The 21,573-nt window shown below is 37.6% G+C and overlaps 1 protein-coding gene across 1 annotated transcript; it reads left to right on the top strand.

Moving 5' to 3' along the window:
• The first annotated feature begins 2,660 nt into the window (after positions 1–2,660).
• GXIVsPLA2 (phospholipase A2 group XII) lies at positions 2,661–21,361 on the top strand. The gene is made up of 4 exons (XM_067147904.2): positions 2,661–3,033; positions 3,161–3,228; positions 3,339–3,510; positions 21,011–21,361. The coding sequence occupies exons 1-4, from the start codon at positions 2,799–2,801 to the stop codon at positions 21,151–21,153; spliced, it is 618 nt and encodes a 205-aa protein (XP_067004005.1). The 5' UTR covers positions 2,661–2,798; the 3' UTR covers positions 21,154–21,361.
• Positions 21,362–21,573: the final 212 nt, after the last annotated feature.

Below are 21,573 nucleotides of genomic sequence, written 5' to 3'. Positions count from 1 at the left end.
CTGTAAAATTGAACTTTTCTGTTAAATTCTTCTATTTGAAATTGTTGTTGAAATTGCCTACAGTAACTCTGAAGTAGGCCTACCGACGAGACTTAGCTTCATCGCGCAATAAACATTCAAATAAGTTTGAATACCCTTCTTTCGGCTATCTTGTTAATTTCATGTACCAAGAAACACCTCCGATCTCTCGTAATTTTCTGCCTCCTCACACCTATCAGACTGTCCAAGAATCCCGTTCGATTCTGTTTCGCTAGATGTGAGCGGTCGAGTGGAAATTTCGGCTGTTCGGTTCGATTCGATTCCACTAAGTGGGAGCGAGCCTTACGATGTATCAACCCCCACCAAACCAACTCTATTGAAATGGCGTATGGCTTTTTAGTGCCGGGAGTGTCCGAGGACATGTTCGGCTTGCCAGGTGCAGGTCTTTTTTGATTTGACTCCCGTAGGCGACCTGCGCGTCGTGATGAGCATGAAATGATGATGAAGACGACACATACACCCAGTCCTCGTGTCAGCGAAATTAACCAATTATGGTTAAAATTCCCGACCTTGCCGGGAATCGAACCCGGGACCCCTGTGACCAAAGACCAGCACGCTAACCATTTAGCCATGGAGATTTGAGGACGGTACAAAAGCTTTCAAGTTTTTTTCTTGAAGAATAGGATTGGAAAGGAAATTATTAGCATCCTGTCGAGAGCTAAAAGTAATTTGAATTCTGTTGCGGCCCTTTCTGTGAATGTCTCTTACCGGTATGTTGGGAATCTGCCGTTCATAAAAAAAAAAAGTCTGCCTATAACCATTAGGTGTAGATGTCCTATTTTTTTCCGGATCATCCAATTCGACATAGACAATACACGGCTCTATATGAGTTTCTGTACAGATGTTTATTTTATCAATATGAGACAGTGCATTATTATTAACTCTTTCGCTATCCATAAGTTCTTGATTAGGGAACTCTTTATCAACAATCATCCCATCTAAAGACACTTGTTTCAAGATTATATTTTCCTTACATACCGGAATCGGATCTGGAGGTCTAATCATACCTCCACTATCTACAGACATCCCTTAAACTATTCACTCTATTTGTAGCCTGGCAGGAGGTAGCCGCTTCAACCACTCCTAACAGGTCACCATCAGTCGAGAACAGCGAAGAGTTACAATGATCTGCTACAACTGAATGTTCGCACGACAATGATGTCGCGATCAATGGTTTCTTCGACACTTGTTTTCGTGATTACCGACTTTGAATTATGTATTACGTCAGGGTTGCCACCGGGCAAAGAATGTTCGTACTAAATTTTCCCGTGAAAAGGTACTAGATTATAGAAAAAAGTACTAAATCATTTTTTTCACAATGGAGTAGGATTATTCATGAAGACAGCATAGAAAAAAGTATAAGAAATATACCTTTAAAATGAGAAAATCGTAATTATTAGAAGTCGCACACACACACACACACACACACACACACACACACACACACACACACACACACATTCATTTTGTCTTCATACACTACCCAAAATTTGGCTGTCTTTTAGAATACCGGTATATTAACATGCATTTCACATTTTGCTCTCCTCTCAATCCTTGGAAAATATTGCCAAAGCAATAAACTGTTTTGAAATGTGAACATTTTGGGCAGACTAGTGTTTAGAAGGAGCCCATTCACATACGCTACGGAATAGTAGTTTGTTTCTCAATCTGGCCTTATTAACAGAAAGAGCAGGAAAAGAAACTCTTCTGTTTCAGCAGGAGAATGTGGTAAACAGAGTAATGCCTTCAAAATGCCTTCAAATTTGAAAAGATGTAGTCGCCTACAGGATTTTTCAGTTCGATTAAAGAGTTCCGAAATTCCATAAATTCTTAGTACTGTGCTCATTCTGCGATTCTTGTTTGTTAAGAAGGAAACCACACTTTCCAGTGTCGACTCGGTTAAATGTAACTTAAAAGCCGTACCAGTCTGTCGAACACACAAGTTCAAAATAAATAGGGCCTATTGTTTAATAGTGTGTTGTTTTGCAGGTATGTTATAGTGTAATTTTTATATTCACCCTGTATGTTCAAGAGACTGAAAAGCTTTTTAAGTTTCTGTGGACTTTGCTACCCACCATTTCCTAACTAACTTCATAAGCACTTTCTGGAATTACATTAGGGAAATATATAGCTAATGGGATTATACTTATGAAACTGCCATCTCTTTTGCAGTTTTCTAGTTCGACATGAAGAGATTTCTTAAAATAGGATCACTAAAAACTACCCTCTAAAAGAAACTTGTTCACAGAATTCAACATGAAAAGATAAGACACTTGGCTCTGAAACTTCTTATCAATTTCTTTCTTGTTCTTCTGCTGCAGTGGAAGAACGTCTACTCTACCTCCGTAAAAAGTACTAGATTTCCATAAAAAGGACTAACGTACTTAAAATGTTTACGAAGTACTAGATCTAGTACTAAAGTACTAACGGTGGCAACCCTGTATTACATGTTTTGTGGTAAGGGGCGCTACTTCATTACTATTTTTTTTTTTTTTTTTTTTTTATACCCTTGTGATTGCTGGTGACCAATAGGCTGGTCGATCCCAGGATGAACAACACTATGCAAGTAAGATCGCAACCAATCACCGACTCGACCACGTTAAGTGAAAGACCAATGGCAAGCTACCTCGTGATCCTTGTATTTTTACTATTTTTAGTGAATCAGCTGTGAAGAAGTGCCAAAAATACAGCAAGACATTGGAGCGAATAGGGTGGAAAATTGTTATAGAGATATTTTATTTATATTTGTTTACGAAAATATGGAGTTACCATCGAAGATGAAGATTTTTATTTATGCGTTAACCTTTCTAGGTTATGCATGGAGTGGTTATGGTGCAGGGATTATTAACAATTTAAGGGATGCAGTTCTTGCGGCAGAACATGTGTTCGGTGATATACTTGAGAATGTCATTACAATCGCAAGGAAATTTAAAGACGTACATGAAGTTTTTGATGCAGCTGTTGAAGAGAAATGTAAATATTCGTGCCCGAATGGTATGCCACTATCAGTTTCCATTGACATTCTTATTTTGTTAATAAGTAATGAAAGAACATAATTTAGGGCAGTTTGTAATGAAATATAACAAATCCTTATTGCTTAATTGCGATTTTTTTTTTTCAGGCATAACACCAGTTAAAGACAAATATCACAGACCTACTAGTGATGGTTGTGGCTCTTTAGGTTTAAAGGTTAGTGTATTTTGAAAACATACAGGATAGATTTTCGTTGTTGTAATAATATGAGGTATTGGTTGTAAAAGAAAGGAAGGTTTTATAAACAATGTTGTTTGTTATAACAGATTGAAGGACAGTATTTACCTGCTGGGGAGATGACCAAATGTTGTGATGAGCACGATTTGTGCTATGATACATGTAATTCTGATAAAGAAAAATGTGATCTTGACTTCAAACGTTGTCTTTACAAAATTTGTGAGTCTTATGAAAAATCTGTTGGTGAGACAGTTGTAAAAAGTAAGTAGCCTAAGCCTGTTACATTTTAGTATTATATTTATAGTAATGGCCTTTACATAATTCATCTCACTTTAAAATGGAGAAGGCAAATCATCTGATAGCAAGGTTGGATTCTATTGTGCAAAGTAAAATTGCTGTTGGTATTGGTTTAGTTATGAGGAAAGAATTCGTAGTGATGGTTGGTATTGTTGTTTAAATGACACTGCAATGAGTTCATCAACTCCTCTTAGCAGAAGGATTAAAGGGACAAGTTTTCATCCCTCAGGGAAGAAGATTATCAACTAAGTTATATATCTTTTGTACTATTTGTTTTATGTTGTACTGACACAGACAGGTCTTATGGTAACGATGGGATAGGATTCGACTAGGATTGGAAAGGAAGCAACCATGGTCATAATTAACGTACAGCCTTAGTGTTTGTCTGGTGTGAAAATGGAGAAACAATGGAAAACCATCCTCAGACCTGCCAACAGTGGTGTTCATACGTCCTGAATACAAGCTCACAGCTAAACGACCCAAACAGTACGGCCAACTTACTCATTAACTAAATTAAAAGAAGAGGCTTGGAAGACAAGGAAAGGAAAGACTTTCCAGGTCTCGTAAACTTTATACTGTGAAGGTCAGAAAATAACTAGAGTTGATTCTGCAAGTTCATACAGTAAAGATTGGTGTAGAGCCTAGCTCAAGTAAATATTAAAGAAGTGTGGAGGGTGTATATCAGAACCTGTTCTTGAGTTCCTTAATTTTAAGAGCATAAAGAGACTTTTGCATCTTCCCTTATCTTCTATTAATTCATACAGTTTTATAATAGATTGTTATATCTTGCAACATTCATACTAGAAATATCTCTGAACAAACTCAGCACTTCCCTCCTACTAATTAACAAGGTATTTTATCATCAGCCTAAGCATAAACAAACCTTTTCGTTCAGTTGGCCTATACAGAGGATTGTGCGCATAATATTTTCATCTGAGATATCTTCTGACTATTTCCGTGGTTTCAGTACTTTGTTAGTATTAGTCACTTTGTCTACCTAAATATTACCCTTGTAACCAACAATCTTTACATACTGCTGACTGAATATTTTTGTCTCTTGTAAGTCCTCAAATATACACTTCCTTTTTTTCATTAATGTCTCCTGGAATGACTTCCGTGAAGTATCAAATGAAATCGTATGAAATCACTCATCAATGATCTGTATTTAGGACTGTCACCCAGGTGCCAGATTCCTTATCAATTGTTTACGTAGTCCTTTCTTAAATGACTGAGCCACTGTTGGCAGCCCTGTAAATGGTTTTCCGTGGTTTCCCATTTTCACATCAGGCAAATGTTGGGGCTGTACCTTAATTAAGGCCACGACCACTTTCTTTCCATTCCTAGCCCTTTCCTCTCCCATCGTCGCCATAAGAAATAATCTGTGTTGGTGCGACGTAAAGCACTTGCAAAGAAAAAAAGTTCTTAAATGATTTCAAAGAACTTGGGAAATTTATTGAAAATTGCCCGTGATAATTTATTTCAATCCCTCACTCCTCGTGGAGCTACCTGGCTGAGTCAGTAAAGGAGTGGTCGGTTGACTTGGAAGGATGTGTGTTCGATTTCCCGTCAGGAAGTGGAAAAATTTACAAAACAAGATTTCCATTTCCAGAGGTGCACATGGTCCTGTGGTTCACTCAGCCTGCACCAAAAATTAGTACCAGGTTAATTCCTGGGGACAGAGGCAGCCAGGCATAGAGCTGACCACTCTATCCCACCAAGTGCTGAGGTTACGGATAGTGGAAGCCTTTACCTTCTACCCCTCCTGGGCCTTCATTAATATTTACCCCAATTTATCCTCTTGAATTCCAACTTTATCTTCATATTATGATCTTTTCTATTTTTAAAAGGTCCGCTCAAGCTTATTTGTATACTAATGCCATTCCACGCCATCTCAACACTGACAGCATAAAACATACCACATAGTCGAGCATCTCATCGCCTTACTCCCAAGTCTTCCAAGCCCAAACATTGCAACACTTTTGTAATACTGCTACTTTGTTGGAAATCACCTAGAACAAATCGTGCTGCTTTTCTTTGGATCTTTTCCAGATCTTGTATCAAGCAATCCTGGTGTGGGTCCCATACTCTAATTGGGGTCTTGCCAGAGACTTATGCGCCCTCTTCTTTACATCCTTACTACAACCCCTAAATACTCTCATAGCCATGTGAAGAGATCTGTAACCTTTCTTAACAACCTCATTAGTATGATTACCCGAATGAAGAACATTCCTTATATTCACACCTAGATACTTACAGTGTTCCTCATTAGTATGATTACCCGAATGAAGAACATTCCTTATATTCACACCTAGATACTTAGTGTTCCCCATGAGGTACTATCACCCCATCAACACAGTAATTAAAACTGAGAGGACTTTTCATCTTGGCAAAACTTACAACCTAACTTTTCATTCCCTTTACAATCATACCATTGTCTGCTGTCCATCCCACAATATTGTCTAGGTCCCCGTGCAGTCGCTTACAATCCTGTGACTTATTCACTACCTTATACAGTATAACATCTTCAAGTAGTCTTATCTGATTCCAGTCGTTTACTCATATCATTTATATGCTGGTATATATAAGAAAAGATAATGGTCCAATAATACTGCCCTGCACGACCCCTCCTCTTAATGAGTACAGGATCAGAAAAAACACTTTACCTACTCTAATTCTCAGAGTTCCATTTTCTAGAAATTTAGCCACCTGTTCAACGACTCTTTAGTCTAGTTAAGTAGCCCTCATTTTTGTCAGTAACCTCCCATGATCTTGGATAGTTCAATAGAAGTTGATATAATCAAAATCTTCCGGGTATTCAATGTTTGGCAAGAATTAGAGGAGTGGACCATGGCAGAATAGCCCGGAAGATTTTGATTATATTGACTCCGGCTGTGAAAGCCTTCATACTTTAATAGAAGTTGAGCTTCACTGGCAATAACCTTTCTTAAACCCGAACTGTCTTCTGTCAAACCAGTCAGTAATTTTGCGAACATGTCTAATATAATGCGAAAGAGTGTTTTCCCAGAGCTTAAAACAACACGTATAGTTGACTGGCCTGTAATTATTCACTTTATGTTTGTCACCCTTTACCTTGCATACTGGGGTTACTATTGTAACTCTCCATTCATTTGGATTGCTCCTTCATGCAAACAGTAATCAATTAAGTTTTTCAGAAATGGCAAAATGACACTATATCCCAAATTATAGCCTTTAAAATATCTGCAGAAATCTTATCAATCCCAGGTGAATTTCAGTAATTCACCAGTATTAGTCGCCTCCACTATCTGGACATTATCCTTATACAGAGTGCGGCAGAAACAATGACCCATTTTAAATAGCACGCCATTGTTGGACACGGCTTTGTAGAGTGTTGATGTTCATACCAGTGTGTAGTGCAGTTCAAAGCAGTTCCAGTCAGTATGGAGCGTTGGTCACATGAACATCGTTCATTTGTAATTGAAACGTTCTTCACAAGTGGTGATAATGTCACACGAACGCAGCGTTCATATTGACTGACAACATTTTGACTTCGATCGAAATGATAAAGTTCCATCCCGTAAGACAATTAGAGGAACAACATCTGCAACAAACAAGAAGCAACCTGGTAGAGTTCGAACCTGGCTCAGACGGTTAAGGCACTGGCCTTCTGACCCCAACGTGGCAGGTTCAATCCTGGCTCAGTCCGGTGGTATTTGAAGGGGCTCAAATACGTCAGCCTTGTGTCGGTAGATCAATCAGTCACTACTGATCTGCATTTAGGGCAGTCGCCCAGGTGGCAGATTCCCTATCTGTTGTTTTCCTAGCCTTTTCTTAAATGATCGCAAAGAAATTGGAAAATTATTGAACATTTCCCTTGGTAAGTTATTCCAGTAGCCAACTCCCCTTCCTATAAATGCATATTCGCCCCAATTTGTCCTCTTGAATTCCAACTTTATCTTCATATTGTGATCTTTCCTACTTTTAAAGACACCACTCAAACTTATTCGTCTACTGATGTCCTCCCACGCCATCTCTCCACTGACAGCTCGGAACATACCACTTAATGATATAGATTTTGATTCCCATAGGGAATCTGAAATATTTGTCCCGAATACACACACCACTTAATCGAGCAGCTCGTCTCCTTTCTCCCAAGTCTTCCCAGCCCAAACTTGGCAACATTTTTGTAACGCTGCTCTTTTGTCGGAAATCGCCCAGAACAAATCGAGCTGCTTTTCTTTGGATTTTTTCCAGTTCTTGAATTAAGTAACCCTGGTGAGGGGCCCATACACTGGAACCATACTCTAGTTGGGGTCTTACCAGAGACTTGTATGCCCTCTCCTTTACATCCTTACTACAACCCTTAAATACCCTCATAACCATGTGCAGAGATCTGTACCCTTTATTAACAATCATATTTATGTGATTACCCCAATGAAGGTCTTTTCTTATATTAACACCTAGGTACTTACAATGATCCCCAAAAGCAACTTTCACCCCATCAACACAGTAATTAAAACTAAGAGGACTTTTCCTATTTGTGACTCACAACCTGACTTTTAACCCCGTTTATCATCATACCATTGCCTACCGTCCATCTCACAAACACTATCGAGGTCACCCTGCAGCCGCTCACAATCTTGTAACTTATTTATTACTCTGTACAAAATAACATCATCTACAAACAGCCTTATCTCTGATTTCACTTTCATTGATATATATAAGAAACCATAAAGGTCCAGTAATACTGCCTTGAGGAATTCCCCTCTTAATTATTGCAGGGTCAGATAAAGCTTCGCTTACTCTAATTCTATGAGTTCTATTTTGTAGAAATATAGGCACCCATTCAGTCACTCTTTTGTCTAGTCCAGTAGCACTCATTTTTGCCAGTAGTCTTCCATGATCTACCCTATCAAGTGCCTTAGATAGGTCAATCGCAATACAGTCCATTTGGCCTCCTGAATCCAGGATATCTGCTATATCTTGCTGAAATCCTACAAGTTTGCGTCTTAAACCTCATCCCTCCAAGTGTTCCACCATTTTGTTCACACTTCGTAAATCCCCCGTTCTACAAGAATATCACCTACTGAACCAACCGATTGCTCTTGTTGACAATCAAAAAGACCTAGGAGTGCATTTTGACAGTAAATTGTTGTTTGTCTCGCACATAAGCAGGGTTACCTCACGTGCTGTGTCACTCCTTGGTTTACTGTACAGGTTTTCTGACATCACAGATGTAAATGCCCTCAGAGCATTCTACGTCTCCTGTATCTTACCTATTGTTGAATACGCCTCACCAGTCTGGTCCATTTCTGCTTCTTCAAACCTCTGCCACCTTGACCGTGTACAATCTTTTTTCTGTGCTATCGTCAGAGCCAGGGTCCCTGCATGTCGCAATCTAAGCACTATCCAAGTGCTTGGGAAACTGAACCTCAAGACTCTTTCTGCTCGGAGGAAAGTAGCCGACCTAAAGCTGCTATACAAAGCAGTTAATGGTCTGTTTAGGTCTCCAGATTTAGCTTCCTTATTCCCCCTCCACGTCCCATCCCGTAATACCAGAATGAAGACCCTATTCCATACTCCTTACTCCCGGCTTTCTCTCACCCAAAGGTCCCTTTCGGTACATATTCCAGCAATGTTTAATACATTATCTATCAACAACAACCTAGATCTCTTCGTAATGTTTCCTTCCTTCTGTCATGATATTTATCATATAACTTAATTTTCCTTCTTGTTCTTTCCCGTTCTGCTCCTGTATTTACTGTAAATGTATTTTTCTTTGTTAATAACGTTGTTTATGTAAATATGCATTATATATGATTGTACAGTTTTTATTGTGTATATTCGTGTCCTTTGTAAGTATTTATATATCTTTCATTTTAGATTCATATCTATTGTACATAGCTCAGATCGTTGTAATTCGGCGTTATGCTGTTGCTGATCCTGAATAAATAAATAAATAAATAAATAAATAAATAAATATATAAATAAATCCGTGTGGGGATTTACCGGTTACCTCCATCGGGCGCGTCCCATTGGAATTGGGGAAGCTCGCTGGCTATGCCGCCAGCAGAGTCAGAGGGTTGTAGGGAAATAAAATACCACCGTGAAAAAAAAACTGGTCCCTTGCCAGGGTTACGGCGAAGACTGGTAAATGACCAGAAGCCAGAAAACATCTTGAGGCAACCTCTAGGGCTAACAACCCTAGCTGTAAAAGGATGGGTACCCGTCCAAAGCAAAGTCAAGTCAAAAAGCATGATGGCACAACATTTCAAGAAACATACCCCAGGGGGTAAATCTTCGGATAAATCCCTCGTCGTGAACGCCACGGCGCACAAGTCTCGTTCGGATTCTGGGGGAGACTCGACATCATGCAAGAGACGAGTCGGAGCGTCTTGGTGTACCACGAAGAGTCAAAAACTCAGGCCAAAATCTAAAACATTTCTAGCAACTTTCAACATAAATTCACTTACACAAACTGGCAAGCTGAAAACCCTCACCAAAGCTCTTCACGAAAATCAGATATCCATAATGGCCCTACAGGAAACAAGGTACCCAGATGAAGAGATCTTTGAATCCGAAGGCTACCGATTTTTCAAGAGCAAAGCGCAAAGAGAAATCCTCAATGGAGCTGTGATGCTTGGAACCGCGTTTGCTGTTAGAACCAAGATCCTTAAATTGGTTGCAAATTTCAAACCTGTGAATGACAGATTGTCTATACTCACAATTAAATGCGCGAACAAAACCTACGCCCTAGTTAACGCACATGCTCCTACAAACGATAAGAACAAGTCTGATCCAGACGAAGTTGATAATTTCTGGGACCTACTGGATGAAAAATTAAACAAAATCCCCAAACACCATATCAAGCTTCTTTTGGGTGACTTCAATGCCCAGCTAGGTCGTGAACAGAAGTACAAGAAAGTTATAGGAAATTACCCTGCTCACAAAAGAACCAATCCCAACAGCAAAAGACTGGTGTCCATTTGCAAAAATCACAACCTGCAGGTCATGTCGACCCACTTTCGCCATCTACCCAGAAAGCAAATGACTTAGCGTTCTCCCGTCCAAGCTCTCGGAGAGTTCCAAATTGATCATGTTGCAATCTCCAGGAGAAACAGCCCTGAGATTATGAATGTCAAGGTAAAGAAAGGCATCAACGTGGCCTCAGATCATTATATCCCTCTTATCAAATTCAAACCAATTCCCGCAAACACAAGGAAGACAACTAAACAGATCACACGCTTCGACAATGATAAACCTCGGCAAAGGGTCGAGGAGTTCCAGGAGAAGGCTAGACCAAATGACAGTGACTTTAACAACGCCAAAAGTCTCCTTGTTGAGGCCGCCAAAGACGTTGCAGAAATCAAGAGAAGCAAAAAGCATGCCTGGTGGAATAATACCTGCGAATCAGTCCTCCAAGAAAGACTCAATGCGTGGAAACAGTACTACTCTATGAAATCAGAAAATGATTGGGAAACCTACAAAATCCAACGTGCCCAAGCAGCTAGGGTGTTCAGAACTGAGAAACGTAAACACGAAAAATCCCTCATTGAAAAGATAGAACAAAACTTTAGGAAGAATGAAAGCAGAGAGTACTAACAGAGCCTTCAAATGCAAACTCACTGGCTATAAACCAGCATCTCTATGCTTTGAGTGAAAGGACGGCACACTGGCGACATCAAATGAAGAAAATTGCAGCATTCTGGCAGATTACTTCAAGAATTTACTTAATTGCTCTAAATCGCAAAGCGCCATTGAGACCAAGGAACCCTTACTCGGGTACCCAGATTCCAGACCACCCTACAGAGATGAAATCAAGCGCCACATTGCCCGTCTCAAAAATAACAAGGCACCGGGGGAAGACTCAGTAGTAGCAGAACTATAGAAATATGCCCCAAAGGAATCACTTCATATCTCGCAAAAGCAAATAGAAGAAATTTGGAACAGGGAGACCCTACCCGAAGATTGGAAAATAGCTTTGATCCATCCATTACACAAAAAAGGCAGCATGAAGAACATCAACAACTACAGAGGAATATCTTTGCTACCCATGTCTTACAAAATTCTATCACTTGCCATCCTGGAGCATTTGGAAGCACAAGTCGAAAATCAAATAGGTGAATACCAAGGAGGGTTCAGAAAAGTTCGCTCAACAGCTGAACAGATTCAAAATCTCAAAACGATCATCAGATATTGTACACTAAGGTCCAAGCAGTATGTGTCTGTCTTTGTGGACTTTAAGAAAGCATACGACTCCATTGACCGGGAAGTCCTGCTAAACATCTTAAATGAATTTGGAGTTGATTTGAAACTGCTGGCATTAATTAGAGCCACCCTGACCAATACAAAATCCAAGGTGAAGTTTCACGGATGTCTCTCGCATTCCTTTGACATCAAAACAGGAGTCCGACAAGGTGATGGACTATCCCCGATACTCTTCAACTGTGTTCTTGAAAAGATCATCAGAACCTGGCGGGTGAGATTACAGGAAACCAACTACAGTCCATTGAGAATAGGAACCAAATCCAAGGGGATAGCAACAGACTGCTTAGCATTTGCCGATGATATTGCTGTTCTCTCAAACGACATAGAAACCGCTAGAGCTCAAGTTGAAATTTTAAAGGAAATTGCGAACAAACTGGTTTGCAGATATCGTTTGAGAAAACAGAAGTAATGACTAACATCAAAGAGGCTCCACCAAAACTCCATACAAAATACGGGGACATCACCCGAGTAGACAAATTCAAATACCTGGGTGAGATCATCATGAAAAATGGACTGGACAAAGAAGCACTTCAGGAGCGAGTACACAAACTGGAAATAGCCTACCAAACATCCCGCACAATCTACAACAAAAAATGCCTTTCCCAAAACACCAAGATACGTCACTATGAAACAGTTCTGAAGCCAGTAGTTCTATATGCAGCCGAAACCCTGTCTCTAAATGCCAACAAAGGACTCCTTGAAGAACTGGAGAAAAGAGAACGCAAAATTGTGAGAGGAATCTTGGGATCAAAGTACAGAAATGGAATCCATCAAAAGAGATCCAACAAGGAAGTCTACACCAAAATAGAGAAAATTACCGACACAATCAGAAAAAGACGGGCACGATTTTATGGTCATCTGAAAAGAATGGACGGAAGAAAGTTAACTAAAGAAATCTTTCACTTTTTTGATTCAAACCCCAAAACCACAATTCCCTGGTTTAGAAATACCAAAGAAGACCTGCAAATGCTACATATCTCAGCTGAAGACGCTCTCAATAGAGATCTCTTCCGCAAGAAAATATTGATGAACGGGCAAACCGAGACGAGCAACCGAAGAGAAGACACGGTGCCCCTTGGACAGAGGAGTGTAAGCAGGCCCACTCACAAAGAATGAGGGAAATTTGGGCTCTAAAGAAGGCCAAGTTCAGTGTCAAATGCAACAAGACTTAACGTGGTCCTTGATGGCCCCAGCGAATTATATATATAAATTAATTAATTAATTAAATTAATCAAATCAATCAATCAATCTTCAGTGGAATAACCTTTCCTAAACCCAAACTGCCTTCTGTCAAACCAGTTATTAATTTCGCAAACATGTCTAATATAATCAGAAAGACTGCTTTCCCAAAGCTTACATGCAATGCATGTCAAACTGACTGGCCCATAATTTTCAGCTTTATGTCTATCACCCTTTCCTTTATACACAGGGGCTACTATAGCAAATCTCCATTCATTTGGTATAGCTCCTTCAACCAAACAATAATCAAATAAGTATTTCAGCTATGGTACTATATCCCAACCCATTGCCTTTAGTATATCCCCAGAAATCTTATCAATTCCAGCCGCTTTTCTAGTTTTCAACTTTTGTATCTTACTGTAAATGTCATTATTATCATAGGTAAATTTTAATACTTCTTTAGTATTACTCACATCCCCTATCTGGACATTATCCTTGTAACCAACAATCTTTACATACTGCTGACTGAATACTTCTGCCTTTTGAAGATCCTCGCATACACACTCCCCTTGTTCATTAATGATTCCTGGAATGTCCTTCTTTGAACCTGTTTCTGCCTTAAAGTACCGATACCTACCCTTCCATTTTTCACTATAATTTGTATGACCAGGAAGTATGCTTGCCATAATGTTATCCTTAGCTGACTTCTTTGCTAGATTCAATTTCCTAGTAAGTTCCTTCAATTTCACCTTACTTCTATAACCATTTCTAACTCTATTTCGTTCCAACCTGCACCTCCTTCTTAGTCTCTTTACTTCTCTGTTATAATATAGTGGATCTTTACCATTCCTTACCACCTTTAAACGTACAGACCTAATTTCACGTTCCTCAGCAATTGCTTTAAACCCATCCCAGAGTCTATTTACATGTTTATTTACCATTTTCCAGCGATCATAGTTACTTTTTAAAAACTCCCTCATGCCTGTTTTATCAGCCATATGGTACTGCCTAATGATCCTAATTTTAATACCTTCCTTTCTCTCGCATTTATTTTTAACAACGAGAAAAACTGCTTCGTGATCACTAATACCATCTATTACATCGGTTTCTCTATAGAGCTCGTCTGGTTTTATCAGATTTACTGGCACGTAAAGGATCTCCCGCGGGACTAAATTCCGGCACCTCGGCGTCTCCGAAGACCGAAAAAGTAGTTAGTGGGACGTAAAGCAAATAACATTTTTATTATTATTTAAAATGTGCTAAAAACATAATGAAGGAACAAAAGAAAAAACAAGAGACAGGACAGAAATAAAAACAATAACAATATACAATATTTACATCACTAAATGGAGCGATAAATAACTCGCTGAGAGAAATTCAGTGAAAAAAAGGTTAATATAAAACATAATTAAATCCAAAATGTGTGCTAAAACTAAGAAGAAAATAAAATAAATGATACAGACCAAAACAAAACAGTAAGTGCTAATGGTGGGGTTGCGGACCACTTAGTCTAACAATTTTAGTTTGATAACAATTCAAAAATAAGATGAAATCTCTCTTGAAAATTCAGGCTGACAGTCTGTCTTTGTAGAAACACCATCACCACGAATGGCTAGGAGGGGAGCAAAAAAGCTTGAGAAACCAAGTTTGAGAGGAGACAACGTGTATGTGATAAGTGATGGAAAAACCCTAATGAATCTAAAGTTTTAGAATAGCAGCATTCTCAGTTTAGCGGTCCCATTCTCGAAGATCGTTTTAAATGTTGGCTAGCTGTATTTGCCTTAATAAGGCACGTTGTCTCCTCTCAAACTTGGTTTCTCAAGCTTTTTTGCTCCCCTCCTAGCCATTCATGATGATGATGTTTCTACAAAGACATTCTGTCAGCTTGAATTTTGCCTTAATAAATCTCGACTAAGATACCCGAGGCCGGCGATCCCATAGCCAATCCTTCTTGTTGATAAATAACATTATCGAAAGTGAAATAATTGTTGCTTATAACTAATTTAAGCATAGACATGAAATCCTGTATTTCTAATATACTTAGGCCGCTGTATTTGCTTAAATTGTTTTGAATGATGATGTATACCTTGGAGATTTGTATGCTAGGATACATGTTTACAATATTGAATGAGTGGAGAGAATGATTGGATTGAATGTTACATTTTTTAATTTATCGATCAATTCTTTAGTGTTTTGGACGGATTTCTCCAACAAAAAATTATAGTTCCTTTTTAAAAATCTTTGAATGAATTGTGATGCTTTTTGTAATGGACTCAGTCTATAGTTAATGATCGGGTGAATGGGGACGCTGGTTTTGTGTATCTTGGGGAGGGCTTTGCCAGTGGATAAACCTGAGCTCTTATATTAATTAACGTAGTTTTTTCGTGATCTGTCAATAGATATGAAATATTCTTGAGGGTCTGCTTAAGTTGATGTTGGATTCTCAGGGTAGGGTCCTTCTTTACTGTAGAGAATGAGCTATCTTTAAAAAATTGATTTTTTTTGCTTACATATTTGTTTTTTCTGTTAAGACTGTAATGTTACCTTTATCTGCTTTCGTAATTATAAGATTATCATCATTGATTTTCTTTTTGAGAGTATGTATTTGCTTTTGTATGAGAATCGAATCCTTGTAGCTATTGTCGTCATGAGTAGTAAGGGGTGAATTACGGGAGTTAATATTGTTTTTTGGGTTAAGAATGGAGTTTAATTATCTTTTTACTTCAAATTTTACTTTGTCTTGAATATCTGCTGGCAATTTGCTAATGGCTAATTCTGCTTCTGCTGTTGTAGCGATGGCTATGTTTAGAGTGTTAAAATTAGGCCAATTGTGTTTAGGGCTCCTGCCTAAAGTGGAACTTTCATCTTCATTTAATGGTACCTTGGACAAATATATGTCCTTACTACTTTGCTGTGCAAGCAAGGTCATGTTTGTTTGGTTCAGACTGTGTAATGTTATTTTAATTTGTGGATAAATTTGGTAAACAGTTGAAACTGAAGTACATACATGCATGCATGCATACATACATACATACATACATACATACATACATACATACATACATACATACATACATACATACATACATACATACATACATACATACATACATACATACATACATACATACATACATACATACATACATACATACATACATACATACATACATACATACATACATACATACATACATACATACATACATACATACATACATACATACATACATACATACATACATACATACATACATACATACATACATACATACATACATACATACATACATACATACATACATACATACATACATACATACATACATACATACATACATACATACATACATACATACATACATACATACATACATACATACATACATACATACATACATACATACATACATACATACATACATACATACATACATACATACATACATACATACATACATACATACATACATACATACATACATACATACATACATACATACATACATACATACATACATACATACATACATACATACATACATACATACATACATACATACATACATACATACATACATACATACATACATACATACATACATACATACATACATACATACATACATACATACATACATACATACATACATACATACATACATACATACATACATACATACATACATACATACATACATACATACATACATACATACATACATACATTATAGACTGTTATGCCTTTCGGTGTTCAGTCTATAATGATAATATAAGTAAGTAAAATAAAATTCCCCAATCATCTGAGTTGTCCTCTTTTTTGTAAAAAAAAAAAAAAAAAAGTCTCCAAATTTGGTTTGTTGGTTGTTTATTTTAAAGGAATTTGATGGTTAAAATGGCTAGCATGGTTGGATGGGATTGAGAGGAGGAGTTTCTGATGTGTGTGAAGTATATCAGAAATATAGCAGTAACTTAATCGACAATTATTGGAATAAATAAGGTAATTGAATTACAGATTAGAAATTTAAATATAATGTTGGTTTTTTTTTAGGACTTAAGGAAAGGAGAGGTTTCAGGAGGAGAGCAGAGAATATTTTAAATTCAACATGTGGTCTTGATAGGTGTTATTTATTTTATGAATTGAAAATTATTCTGTTTTAAAGTGTATTTACTAAATGTCAAAATAAATGTAAGTATAGACACAAAGAAACATTACCGAGCTCGATAGCTGCAGTCGCTTAAGTGTGGCTAGTATCCAGTAATCGGGAGATAGTGGGTTCGAGCCCCACTGTCGGCAGCCCTGAAGATGGTTTTCCGTAGTTTCCCATTTTCACATCAGGCAAATGCCGGGGCTGTACCTTAATTAAGGCCACAGCCGCTTCCTTCCATTTCCTAGGCCTTTCCTCTCCCATCGTCGCCATAAGACATATCTGTGTCGGTGCGACGTAAAGCTAATTGCAACAAAGAACCATTTTATTTCTTTTTTAGATGTAAATAAGGACATAAGTTCCAAGAACAGAGCAGATTTTAAATTTTAGCATATAGTGACTAATTTAATAGGTTTTATTCATTTTATGATTTCAAATTTTCTATTTTAAAGTTTATAATAAATGTCATAAGTAAGTAGGTAAAAATTGAAACAAAGAAATATTTTAACAGTTTCAAGATTTTTATATTATTGTTCTGTTGATAACTATATTTGTACAAATGTATCAAGTCCACAGATTTAATTTTGATGTTTTGGCACCGCTGAAGAAGAGAGTAGTTAGCTCTCGAAACATGTACGGTAATTAAGTATAATAAAATATGTAAAGTATTGACAAGGCGGGAAAGTGTTGTATAGAAATTGAAAATAACTCAATACGGACAGGATTAACCAACATGGTTAAAATAATCAATTCTTCTGCTGCGTTAATCTATTGGTGACGTCGCTAATTTGGGATGAAATTTTGTCATCTACGGTTGAAATTTTTGATTCTAGGCCCTGTTCCACATTGTAAACCTGTGTATACACTTGTGCTATTTGTCCGGTTAAAACTGTATTAACTAAGGTTAAGTTATAAGGAAATTCCCACCTTCCAATACTTGTCAATTTCATATAGCTAGTTTATTGTTTACATGACATAATCCAGCTTCATCTCTAGATGTATACAAAATAGAAAATGTTTCGTTCCGATTATGGAACGTCTTCAGCTAAAAGATTTGACAAAAAATGGCAGGACAATTAAAACACATGTAATGATTATGATATTTGTCAAATCTTTTAGCTGAAGATGTTCCATAATCGGAACGAAACATGTTCTATTTTGTATACACCTAGAGATTAAGCTGGATTATGTCATGTAAACAATAAACTAGCTATATGAAATTGACAAGTATTGGAAGGTGGGAATCTCCTTATAACTTAACCTTAGTTGTGTTGAGCCAATATGGGACAAAGTATGAGATTTACAAGCTGTAAAACTGTATTAGCTTGGGAAATTTCGTCTAGAATTTTGTCTGAAAGTTTGTCATTTACTTTCAAAATTTGGTCTGTTAAGGTGGAATTGAGTGTCTGTATCATGTTCGTTAACTAAGGTTAAGTTATATTTACCTCTTCTTCTGTCTCCAAATCTTCGTCAACTTCAATGAAAAACTTCTCATGGTCTTCTGCTTTTTCGACGAGATCTTCCCATAACCGCATCTGCAGCGATTTCTTCTTGCCGTTCGTTGGGAGATTTCTCTTGGTGAGTTTGTCTTTGAGTTGTTGCATGGACATCTTTCCTAATATCACTTGCATTTTGATCTATTTCGCACTTCTCTCGTATTTACTCATAAATTCTTACGTCCTGTCACACGGTCGCCAATGTTGTAGCCACAAAGGCGCACACAAAATGCTGTCAATTTGTATACACTACCTTAATCACATATAACCTAATCAACTGCCGTCACAAACAAACTACCATCTTTAACAACTGCCTATCACGAAGCACATGGAGATTGCAACCTTGAAACAGTTGACTGCTGACTGCTTACATTAACATGTCAGCCTAAAAGCAACACATGCTCACGAAAACAACTCCAGCTAAACAGTAACTCCCTCCACCATCAAGATCGCTTTCTTATGTATGTCGCCTGGCCAGGCTTCTAGAAGGATATATCACAGCATATCTTTTAGTAAATTCTAGAGTGATTAATACATAGTTACAGTTGGAAGGTTCTCCATAGTTCTCGTCTTACCTAGTTTTATTCTGGATATTACAATGTGTTGCACAATACTGTAGTGTGGGTTATACATCATATATACAGGTAATAATAAATTATATACTATTAATTACAGGTTCCTACATTAACTAAACTCATATGTATATACACACACACAGCACATATTTCATGACATAACCTCACAAACAATGCGATCGTAAATAATATTGATACTAATGAGTGGATGTAAACACTTCATAGCCATACCTCACAAGTAATAATAATAATCATAATTGTAAAATAATAATAATAATAATTCAAGCTCGATACTTGCATTATTTACCCATGGTTTAAAGAATTTCAAGGTATATCAGTTTATCACACTTGCGTGATTAGTCATCTATGATTTCTTAAATTTGAACCACGTTTTCCTCTTTCTTTTTAACTCTGCAGGTGAATCAATTTCCAAACGTAGTTTGTCGTCATCGGAATTCAAAGGAATGTCAATTTCACTATTCCTTCAGTCCCAACATTCAACTACAAATAGATCCTACTGTGTCTTCTTTTACACTGCCTGACAAAAAAATTGAAGCACCCAGAAGGGGAGGAGGAAACAAAATGAAACTTCAATTGGGAAGGGTGACATAAAGCCATTGTATCCTCTCCTGAGGCAAGCTGGCCCACAACTGTTGTAACTGGTCTTTGATATCCTGGATAGTGGCACTGAGACAGATTTGACGTTCAAGTTAGTCCCACATGTTCTATCGAGGACAGATCTAGGGATCTTGCTGGCCATGGGAGTACCTCAACATCACATACAGTTCATAGAGACACATGCCATGTGTGGACAAGCATTGTCCTTTTAAAAAATGCCACCACGATACTGTCGCATGAGAGGTAACACATGAGGACGCAGCATGTCCGTGACGTACCGTTGTGCTGTCAGAGTTACCAGGAGTAACACCGCTGTGCCTCTCCAAAACATCGGAAGAACGCCCCTTATATTCTCTCCCAGGCCTGGTAACAACACTAATGCACTCTGGTGGCCGTTCTACCTGTCGCAGAGAATTGCAAATCCTAATCATTTTCATACCCACCGATGTTGTGTACGAAGTTACATTGACATCCAACCATTTCTTCTGGATGCTTCAATTTTTTTTGTCAGGCAGTCTATTTGACACTGTAGTTCTCTGAAGTTTCACACTAGGTAATCTAACTTGATGTGCATTGTTCCAGGTTCCAACTATGCACAGTGTAGTGCGATAATTTGAAGAAGTACCAACACACATTGCTGTGTAAATTAAATTCACGCTAAAATAAATATTCATAATTATAAAATAGTTTCGTTATATAGAGGATGACAAAAATGTTAAAGTGATGTTAATTTTCTAAGTGTGGGACTTTTTGTGTCCCACCTAGTGTCAAAGAGGGACGTGGGTATTCTATCTGGAAATCTGGCAACCCATACTGGTGTACTCATGAGGAAAGCAGAATTTAGCCTGTATTCAGTTGTTTCCCTTTTTATGCTGTAGTTACAAAACAAAAGCATAGAGTTCTTTTGTAGTTTTGTATGTTCCTGTCAGAAATTGGGACGATTCAGTTTTGGTCAGTTTATTCCCACTATTTTCAATCCTTTCTGTGTAAGGACCTCAAATTTAATGATTTTTATAAAATGTGCTTTGTATTATTAACTTCAGTACAGCCAAGATTCATAGAATGGTTAAAGACAAATTTGTTAAGATGTGAGTGGCATATTAACACATGAGCCAACAACCTTAAAAGGTATTCTTATTTTTAAAAATATGTAAGCATGTATAAATCTCTGCTAATAGTTGTCTTTCTTTTTCTGTTGCAGCTTGCAAGGCTGCAGCTAAAATGCTATTCACAGGTACGATGACACTGGGCTGCAAGTCGTATCTTGATTGCCAAAAAAAGGCATGTTACTGCCCTACACCATACAGCAAGTATAAAAAATATACTCCTGGTGGAGAACTCTGAGGTACCTAATAGTGATTTCATCGGGATAATACTGTTTTAATACTATGATGAATTTTCCAGAACATTTTATCCTTCCTTCTTCATATCATGAAACAGTACAGATTTCATGTATGATTTTGAATCCATTCTTAAACTTGCTACTCAGTAGGTTATATATCACTTCATTGCCTTCTCCAACTATGTCCAAAGAACAAGGTTTTGTATTACGAGGAAGAAAAAGATATCATAGGTGTGAGTCAGATGAACCTGACATATTATTTTTATCTGAGTGATTTCCTTGTTCTGAAGTGTGGAGATTAGTTTTTATATGCAGAGGTATGACTTCAGTACCAGATGTTGAAAGTATGTGATATAACTCAAAATTGAAATTAAACTTGGCAGCATTATCACTTAGAATTTATACTTAGTGGCTGCTTTTTG

Source organism: Anabrus simplex, chromosome 1 (assembly GCF_040414725.1).
Source record: "Anabrus simplex isolate iqAnaSimp1 chromosome 1, ASM4041472v1, whole genome shotgun sequence".
In the NCBI taxonomy this organism is placed as follows: Eukaryota; Metazoa; Arthropoda; class Insecta; order Orthoptera; family Tettigoniidae; genus Anabrus; species Anabrus simplex.
The sequence above is the reverse complement of the archived record's forward strand: the minus strand, read 5'-3'. Positions and strand labels throughout refer to the sequence as shown.